We start from the raw sequence: 11034 nt of genomic DNA, 5'->3' as shown, positions 1-11034 counted from the left end.
TCTGTGCGATTATACATGAAATATTTAAGAAAATAACAAAATTAATAATAGTAATAGAATTAATCAAATTTAAATAAAAGCAATGTAAATTCAACTTTAAAAACAGTATTGCCAACCTTTGTATGTAAAATTAAACTTATCGAAAAATTAAAAGAATTCAATGTCAAATTAAAGTTAACGCAAAGATATATGTTATAATTGGATATTCTATTTTAACCTTTGTAATAAACTTATACTTAAATTAACCTTCAAACTTTGCGGTTTAACTTATTCAATTGTTCTCTTTTTTTTCTTAATTTTTTCAATAAAAAATTCTTGTTCAAATTACACATTGGTCCTTCGAGCCTTCTTTAAATATTTGATTCAAAATTAATTAAATAATTTAATTTTATAACTTAAAAACAACATCAAATTTAAAAGTTAAATATACATATTAATTTGTCATACTTTATAACCTCAAAAGTGTTAACGTAAATCTGTGACAATACAATTTACAAATTACAAATATTTACATAAAAAACTTTAAATCTAAATCGCGATATAAAAATCGCAAGCAAATTGCATCTAAAACAATATAAATATCAACTACAGCGGCGGCGGCGACATCGACAGCGGCAGCGACATCGACAGCGGCAGCGACAGCGACAGCGGCAGCGACATCGACAGCGGCAGTAAAGGTTACACCGGCATCACCAGCTTCAACAGCAGCATCAATATCTTCAAACAACGCAGTAAGTCTTGCTTGATTTGTGTTGTAAACTCGTCAATATTCATTTCTGTGGTCCTATCTGTAAGATACAAATATTTAAGTAACAAAATGGACCGTAAAGGTTTTAAATATGGTGAACTCCAAAAAGGAATTCTCAATAAAATAGTGAGAGACCTTGAAAATTTTAAAAAGTCGCCAAAAGATCGCTTGACAAAGACACACATATCAGGACGCTTAGATAAGTTGAATGATGATGAAAAATCGGCCAAATTTTATCATGAGGCAATTGTTGGTGGAGGTTGTCTGGAAGAAGGCTTAAAATTAGAAGACTTGAAGGTTATATATGACAAAATTAGTGATATTTACCTTGACTATAAAGCCATTTTAATGGAATCATTAGAAAAGTTTTCGACGCCTCCACCTGCAGTCAAGTTGGACGACAAAGCTTATATTGCTTCTGTTTCTGAAGGACAGCGATCCGCCCATTCAGAAGTTAGGTTGCCTCGCATCGATCTTCCTAAGTTTGATGGTTCATATACCACCTGGCGGCCATTTTATGACAGATTTCAGGCGTTGGTCCACAACAACAAAAGTTTGACAGATTTAGATAGGCTCCATTTTCTACAGTCTTGTTTAACTGATGACGCAAAACGATTCCTTCATAATTTATCTGTTGAAGCTGCCAATTATGAGAAGGCATGGACACTTTTGAAGGAAAGATATGACCATAAACGCATTCTGGTGCATATCCAAATGCAACAACTTTTTGGACAGTCTCCACTTCCTCGTGAAACTGCCACAGGTTTAAGAAATCTATTGTACACTACAAAAGAATGTTTTATTGCGTTGCAAAATATGGATGTTCCGGTTGAAAAGTGGGACATTGTTCTCATCTGGTTCATTAACCAGAAATTGCCGTCGGCTACTCAAAAGCTGTGGGAAGAAAGTTTAGGTGATAAAAAAGAACTACCAAAATTCAATGAATTTACCTCATTTTTGGAAAAACGTTTTCGAACTCTTGAGGTTTTCGATCAAAAGGATCAGAGTACTTCAAATTACACCAAATTTGATCCAGCAGCTAATGCGAAACTACGTTTTCCACTGAAGTCCAAGGTTTTACTTGCTAAGCAAAAATTTAAGCCTGCTAAACCAACTGTGACTGAAAATTTAATATGTAAATTATGTAATAAAGAAAAGCATTCCTTGAAAAGATGTCAACAATTTTTAAATATGGACACCATGGGTCGTACAGATGTTGTTCGACGGTTGAAGGTATGTGAAAATTGCCTTTCTTACAGGCATTTCTTAAATGAATGTCCAAGTCCACTATGCTGCTTCTTTTGTCAGCAGAGACATCATTCTTTGTTGCACGTAAACCAACAAGTGCAGAATAACAATATCCAAAGAAATCCCGCACAATCTTCTTCGAGATTTCCAACACAGCCGAGAGCAACTACCTCAAATGTAGTTCAAACAACAATGAATGCAAATGCCTTCGAATTCCAACCCAACAATGATGCTCAAAATTCCACCACCTTAAACTATCACACTTCATATGGTGATCGAGATTTCTCTCACCAAGTGCTATTAGCAACCGCTATAGTTAAGGCCCGTTCTTCAGACGGCCGGTTACATTTTTTAAGAGCCATGATTGATACAGGTTCTGAATCTTCATTTATTACTGAAGAAGCTGCTCAGTTGCTTAAGTTGAAAAAATTGAAGACATGTGTCGAGGTATCAGGGCTGGGGTTGGTCAGTAGTGGCACATCGCAGAACGCTGTACAGGTACAGATAATATCTTGCCACTCACCGTTTCAAACTGCCTTACAGGCATTCACATTTAAGTCGCTCACTGGCCTTCTACCAACCCAAAGAATGGTGCCTAATACATGGAAACACCTTATTGGACTTCCGTTGGCAGATCCACATCTCCACGTACCAGCACCAATCGATTTACTTTTAGGCAGTGACGTTTGTGCCCAAATATTTCTACCGGAAATTAAACGCCCGGAAGATGGCACCGGACCGATGGCACAAAAAACGGAATTGGGCTGGATTGTATTAGGAAGAGTTTCAACACATCCTCGTCAACAAATCCGCAGTTTCTTTCAAACAACTGATTTGAACCTTCAACTACAGAAGTTTTGGGAAATGGAAGAGTTACCGTTTCAAGTTCATGAGACCGAAGAAAACGTAGCTTGCGAGGCACATTTCGAAAAATATACTCGACGTTTAGCTAATGGTCGATATCAAGTAAAAATGCCATTCAAAGATGACACGTTGCCAAAGATGGGATCCAGTCGACAGATGGCTTATCAACGTTTTCTTCATCTTGAAAAGAAGCTTGAAGCTAACCCAACTCTTCGAGCTGACTACATAAAATGTATAAAAGAATATGAGACGCTCCATCACATGGAGCAGATCAGTAACGATGATGAGGTACTCAACACACCAAACCACTTTATCTTACCACATCATGCTGTGATTAAGGAATCAAGCACAACTACGAAGACTCGAGTTGTTTTTGATGCTGCTTCGAAAGATTCGAATGGAAAATCTCTTAATGATTATCTTCTGGTCGGTCCAAAGCTACAAACATCTATTATAGATCTCGTCATACGATGGCGAACACACCGATATACTTTTACTGCCGACATAGAAAAGATGTACCGACAAATTTTGGTGAGTCATCCAGATTGCTTTTATCAAATCATCATGTGGAGAGAAAACCGAACAGAACCTTTGAAGCTTTACAAGCTCAAGACTGTAACGTTTGGTACAGCAAGTGCTCCTTATTTAGCCATAAAAAACCTACAACGTTTAGCCCAAGATGAACAGGATAAGTATCCTGTGGGGGCGAAGGTCGTACGAGAAGATATGTATGTTGATGATTTGATTAGCGGTGCAGATTCTATGGAAGAAGCAAGAAGAAAACGAGATGAAGCAAAAGAACTTTTATCGTCAGCCGGGTTTAATCTACGCAAGTGGACAGCCAATCATAGAGACTTGATTGAAGATATATTAATTCAAGATCGCGAATACGATTTCGAGCTTCCTTTTGATCTGTCCAATCACGTGAAAACTCTTGGCATAAAATGGTTTCCTAGCTGCGATTTCTTTTCATATAAAAATGCACAGGAACCAAATGAAACGACAACGAAAAGAACTATTTTATCGACCGTCGCCAAGCTTTTCGATCCGCTTGGATGGATTTCACCATGCATAATCACTGCAAAGATTATTATGCAGAAGCTCTGGGATCACGGATGTGATTGGGACGAGGAAGTTCCAGCCCACATCAAAAAGAGTTGGGAAGCTTTTCAGCTAGAACTCCCGATGATAGAAAATGTGAGAATTCCGCGATGGAATCGAATGAGCCCATCAAATAAAGCAATCGAGTTGCATGGCTTCTGCGATGCTTCAACCAAAGCATATGGAGCAGTAGTTTATGTTCGAGTATTAGATAGCAAAGGAGCTATCCACAATAACATACTTCTAGCAAAGACGAAGATTGCTCCGAGCAAGCGGACGATCACGTTACCTCGCCTTGAACTTTGCGGTGCAGTCATTTTGGCACAACTTTTGCAATATACTAGAGATGTCTTAGCCATTCCTAATGTTCGCATCTTTGCCTGGACTGATTCTACAATTGCTCTTGCTTGGATTCGAACAACTCCATCAAATTGGACAACATTCGTTTCAAATCGAGTATCCGAAATACAACGATTAATAGGCAGCGATTGTTGGTCTCATGTACCAACACAGCACAATCCAGCTGATCTGGCATCCCGTGGCGTATATCCATCAATTATGGAATCCTTAGATGTCTGGTGGAACGGTCCAATATTTTTAAGATCGATGTGGGAGTTTGATGTACCCGGTCAAGTTGAAAGTGTTGAAACAGAAGAAGAACGTCGTCCAGTAAAGATCCATACCATTCAAGTTGCTGAAGAACTCACCAGCGTAATTATTCACAGGATCTCGAGCTTACACAAGGTAATTCGAGTAATAGCGTGGTGGCTTCGATACAAAACCAATCTCCGAGCCATGAGTCTGGTCAAAAAAAAGTCAAACATTAGCAATGTGCTAGTGACTGCCTCGAAACTCACCGGACCATTAAGGGTGTCGGAGTTGGAAGCAGCTCGAACTCTTGCTATCAAAACAGCTCAGAGCGAGATGTTCTCCAAAGAATTGAAAGATATGCAAGAAAATAATAAAATACCCAAACAATTACAATCACTAAATGTATTCATTGATACCAACGGAATTATGAGAGTCGGCGGTCGACTTCAAAACTCACTGCTACCTTATGAGGCGCAGCATCCAATTTTGTTGAATAATAGTCACCATTTCACAAGACTTGTGGCAAAAGACGCTCACAAAAATACCTTGCATGGTGGAATCCAACAAATGATAGCGTACATACGTCAACGATTTTGGATTGGCCAAATTCGAAGAAGTGTGAAGTACCAACTACATCATTGCACGACTTGTTATCGGCAAAAGGCTGCAGAGATGCAGCAATTGATGGGAAATTTACCAGCTGCAAGAGTTCGTATGGCCAGACCATTTTGTCACACGGGCGTTGACTACGCAGGACCCATCGAAATCAAAGCCTGGAAAGCACGCGGCAGTAAAATCCTGAAAGGATATTTCGCTGTCTTTATATGCCTGACAACAAAAGCTATACATTTAGAAGTCGTTTCAGACTTGACGACACAAGCATTTTTGGCAGCATTTAGAAGATTTACTGCCAGACGGGGAATTTGCAAACAAATTTATAGTGATTGTGGTACGAACTTTGTTGGAGCAAATACTGAACTAAACAAAATGTTAAAAGATGCACAACATGATTTTAAGGAAATCGCGGAAAACCTTGCAAATCAAGGTACGGAATGGCATTTTATTCCTCCCGCTTCTCCTCATTTCGGTGGATTGTGGGAAGCTGGTGTGAAGTCGGTCAAGTACCATTTAAAACGGATCGTTGGAACAGAGAGACTAACTTTTGAAGAGCTCACAACACTTCTAACTCAAATAGAAGCGTGCTTGAATTCGAGACCTTTGTGTCCTCTTTCCGATAGTATTGATGATTTAGATGTGTTAACCCCAGCACATTTTTTAATCGGCGAATCCCTTCATGCTGTGCCACAAGGTGAAATTGACATCAACATCACGTATATGGATAGATGGAAGCGAATGCAAGCGTTAATGGAGACATTTTGGAGTAAATGGAGTTCCGAATACTTATCCCGGCTTCAACAGCGTCCGAAGTGGATGAAAGTCCAAGAAAATATCAAAATTGGAGATATCGTTTTGATCAAAGATGAAAGATTTCCACCGACTCATTGGAACCTAGCTCGCGTTCACGAAACTCATCCGGGATCAGATGGATTAATCCGTGTTGTTACAGTGAAAACCAAATCCGGAATGATAAAACGGCCCATCGCAAAAGTTTGTCGCTTGCCATCGAATGAAACACTTGAACAACAAACAATCGTTTAAAAGTCAATCACAAAATCACTTCACCACCGTTCAAAATAACAATCAAATTTCTTCACAAATTATTTCACCGGAAATTAAATTTCGAAAATAAAATAATAATATTCAAATGTAATAAATTAAAATAATACATATATAATAATAATTAATCAAATCATTAATTCATTAATAAAACCATCGCTTCAGCGTTGTGTAAAATGTTTTTTATAAACTAAAATCTATAATTGTTAAAATTAAATAAACCACAATTTAATTTTTTAATAACATTTATTAAAACTTAAAATTTTTTACAAACATATATGATATACAATTGAAATCATAAAACAAAATATATAAATATAAAATGGGAATATTAAATAAAACAACAAATTAATTTTAAAATTTAATTTTATTTCATCGAAATTCAAACAAATACTTCAAAATCAAATTTATTCTTACAATCGAACTGAAAAGAAAATGTAAACAAACAAATAAATAATTTAAAATGGCCACTGCAAATAACTAACAGCTATGTCCAACATTTAGAAATTAAAACACAGATAAAATTTATTCAACATTTATTTATTAATATTAAGGTACATTGCATACAATTAATTAAAATTTAAATAAATATTTAAAGTACTATCACAAAGTATACTTAATTTAAAATTTGAAAAAAAAAAAAAACACTAGCTGCATCAATGCACTAATTAAAATATAAACAATAAATTTTCACAAAATACAAATTTTCACATAACACGAATACCACCATTGAAAATATAAATTCAAACTTAACTCGCGATGTCAAAATCTAATATAATCCAAATAAATAAAATAACACAAAATCAATTAATTACGTCATTGATATTTACATGAATTTCACCACGCTCAAATATTTCACACCACAGATTATATAATTTATTTAGAACAACTCATTGCACATAGAAACTTAAGGTACCGTTGTATGAAGCATTAAAACATAATGCAACTCGGTCGCGGCGTATGTACTTTCCTTAGCAAAAAAAGGGGTACAGTCCCGAAGAGGCATATGCATATTTTAATATATTAAATATACACATATTATTAAAATAAAATCACGCCTAATCGCCCGAAATAATTATTAAATTAATTGAAAAACAACCGCCCGCAATAATAAATAAAATATATTAATTTAAAATAAATAAATAAATAATAAAAAAAAAAAATCACTTACCCAATTCGTCTGCGACCAGCAATCAGCAATAAATAATATCATGTAAACACTATTAACACTCGCGACAAATTAATTTTATTTTAATATTTTAAAATAAACAAAAACAATTAAACACTATTAAAATTAGACAAAATAACAAAACAAATGAACAAAAGAATTTAACACACGGCGACGACGAACGATAGTAAACAACACGAACACGAGTACGAGAGAAAACTATAACTAATTGATGGAATGATCAGTTACCAGTTATCAATTTACGCACCATGTCCATAGTATAGTCGCAAAAGGATAACGGAACTTTTCCATTCATGTGTAAACTGTTTGCACTATTGAAGTGTTGAATTGTTTATGTGCAATAATGTTGTTGTTGTTGTTGTACTTTATGTCATTCTATTTGTTCCATTATTAATTTGTTCCACTTTGTTTATATTTCAAATTAGATAGTGGTACTACGCGAAACTAGAAGGGACATGTTCAGATGATTGCAGAACAAGGCTCCGGAATCAAGAACTTGGAGGGCGAAGAATGTGCGATTATACATGAAATATTTAAGAAAATAACAAAATTAATAATAGTAATAGAATTAATCAAATTTAAATAAAAGCAATGTAAATTCAACTTTAAAAACAGTATTGCCAACCTTTGTATGTAAAATTAAACTTATCGAAAAATTAAAAGAATTCAATGTCAAATTAAAGTTAACGCAAAGATATATGTTATAATTGGATATTCTATTTTAACCTTTGTAATAAACTTATACTTAAATTAACCTTCAAACTTTGCGGTTTAACTTATTCAATTGTTCTCTTTTTTTTCTTAATTTTTTCAATAAAAAATTCTTGTTCAAATTACACAAAGTCGCAAGACAGTGCATCGCCTTGTCTAAAACCTTTTTTGACATCAAATGCATCGGTAAGATCTTTTCTGACCTTGATAGAGCAGCGTGCATTCTCCATCGTCATTCTGCACAAACGGATAAGTTTGACAGGGATGCCAAAACTAGACATTGCTCGGTAGAGCTCTTCCCTATAGATGCTGTCATACGCGGCTTTAAAATCGATAAAGAGATGGTGGGTACCGATTTGAAGCTCCTGGGTTTTTTCCAAGATCTGCCGTAGTGTGAATATTTGGTCGATAGTGGACTTTCCTGGTCTGAAGCCACACTGATAAGGACCAATCAGGTTGTTGACGAATGGCTTCAGACGTTCATATAATACGTCAGAGAGGATCTTATACGCAATGTTAAGGAGACTGATGCCTCTGTAGTTGGCGCAGTTTAGAGGGTCTCCTTTCTTATGTATCGGGCACACTATGCTGAGATTTTACTCATCGGGCATGCTTTCTTCCGACCATATTTTGCAGATGAGTTGGTGCATGCTCCGTACCAAGTCATCGCCTGCTGCTTTGAGTAATTCGGCAGCGATGCCGTCAGCTCCAGCAGCTTTGTTTGACTTAAGTTAAGATATAGCTATCTTCACTTCGTCAAGGTCGGGTAGGCGGAATTGTTGATCTGCGTCGCCGAGGTTGAGTGGTTCTATCTCCCTTACAGCGGAATTCGGTTCGTCATCGCCGTTATATAATTTGGAGAAGTGATCTTTCTATATTCTCAGCAAGGACTGAAATGCTTTGTTTAAATTATAGACCTCATTGAACCGACCTTCGCCCAAAATGTAGTTTGTGCAACCGCAATGAAACCGAAAACGTTTATAATTTTCTAGCTGTGTGCCCAATCTTAGAAGAAATCCGCAGGCTTTATTTCTCAAAGAGTTGCCTTACACTTTTAAATGGTTGCTCAGGTTGGAATATTCTTTGTCTATATGTGAATCATGCCTTTGGTTACAGAGCAATTTCATCGATTGAATTTTAAGCGAATTTAAATGATGAATAAATAGAATGTAAACCTCTTTTTCTGTTAAAACTCTTCATTTTTTTATTTTTTTTAAATTTATTAAATCTGATATTATAATTTAATACTTATATATTTTCGTAAATGTTATATTATTTTTTATATGTATTTGTAACTTTAATCTTTTCTTTCTTTTTACTAAAAACTCGAAATAAGTTAATTAGGAAGACGGCAAAATTTTTGTCAAAGTTTAAAATTCTTATATTAACAAAATGTAAAAAAAATTATGGAGAAATAAAGAATGTATTAATACTAATAAATAAATAACAGGTATCCATTCTAATTTTAATTCAATAATGTAACCTCAAATAATAATATAAGAATAGATAATGACTTTGCGTTATATTTTCAAAATTAATTTTCACAAGATTTCTTACACCAGATCGGACCTATTTTAAAAACATTGAAAACAAATTTTATCAACTCAATCTGGACTCTGATGGTCTTACTGCCATTTTAACTAAAAAATGTTCCTCTTCCTTTTCAACTTCTCTACTTAAAATTTTTCATTTATACCTAATTAACTTAAGAATCATTTAATGAAATATGGAACACATATTTTTTAACTCCAATCCATAAGATGGCTAACCTTTCCCATATTCCCAACATTTTTGAAAGCTTTCTATATCAACTAATTAACTTCCGTTGCAGATCTCAAATTACTGCAGCACAGCACGGTTTCTTCAATAATAGATCTACGACCATTCATTCATTCAGTCTTAAAGCTTTAATAAACCGGATTGAAGTTGATACTTATGCTCTCCACTGACACTGACTTCCAGAAAAGCCTTTAAATCTTTCAATCTAAATCTCTTCTTAGGTTTTGAACCTCTTTTCCTGAAATGGATTACTTCTTACCTTGAAAATCGTGAATATTATGTCCGATTTACATCCGCTTCTTCCAATCCTGTTCAAGCCACTACTGGTGTACTCCAAGGTAGTCATTTTCGTTTTTTCCACTTTATCCTTACAATTAATGACATTAATATGGTCATTAGCATTGTCAAATAACGCTTTACGCTGATAATACGGATTTTTTAAAAATCATCGCAACTCTTGAAGACTCATCACTCCTCCAAACAGATCTCAACAATTTTTCAATGTGGTGTACCAAAAATTAGCTAAAGTTCAACTTAAGCAATTCTCAGGCATTAAAACAACTCCCCGTCGTTGTTATCTTTTTAATTATCCCATAAATATAGTAGAATATATAAATTAAATCTTTTGTTCTTACCCCCTTATCGTGATCGCCTTCGTTTATTAAACTTCAACTCATTACAGAAACCGAGAGATATTGCTATTCGGTCAGCCACTTTGTGTCTTGAAGTGGCTGATCGAACTCTGCCACACGAATAAAATCGTATGATGTGAAAACATGCATTTTGTCACGTAAGCCACTAAGCTTATCGCGCCGGCGATCGTACGGCTACCGTATACTATAGTGGCAGTAGACGTTTGCTACACAGCGCAGCGCCGGCATTTTGTCGTGATCGTATAATATGACAGCGTATATGCCCTTCTTCGCGCCTCTACCAAAATGTTGCCGTCCGGTTTTTTGCAGTATGTTCAAAACCGTGTAGTGTGAAACGAGCCTTAGTTAGTTTTTAAGTTATACTTATGGCTTGAAAAGCGAAATAAATGCGGGTTAAGCCCAGACCAAAACAAAATTAATTAAAACATATGCTATTGTTTAGTCAAATTAGTCAAATTAATAAGGCTAAAGAG

General features: G+C 35.3%; 1 protein-coding gene across 1 annotated transcript; it reads left to right on the top strand.

Annotated features, from left to right (window-relative positions):
- The first annotated feature begins 817 nt into the window (after positions 1 to 817).
- Positions 818 to 6211, top strand: LOC129953574 (uncharacterized). The gene has a single exon (XM_056066817.1). The coding sequence runs from the start codon at positions 818 to 820 to the stop codon at positions 6209 to 6211; it is 5394 nt and encodes a 1797-aa protein (XP_055922792.1).
- The last annotated feature ends 4823 nt before the right edge of the window (positions 6212 to 11034 follow it).

The sequence above is a fragment of the Eupeodes corollae genome, unplaced genomic scaffold, assembly GCF_945859685.1.
Source record: "Eupeodes corollae unplaced genomic scaffold, idEupCoro1.1 scaffold_512, whole genome shotgun sequence".
NCBI lineage: Eukaryota > Metazoa > Arthropoda > Insecta > Diptera > Syrphidae > Eupeodes > Eupeodes corollae.
Note: the sequence above shows the minus strand (reverse complement) of the source record. Positions and strands in the feature narration are given on the sequence as shown.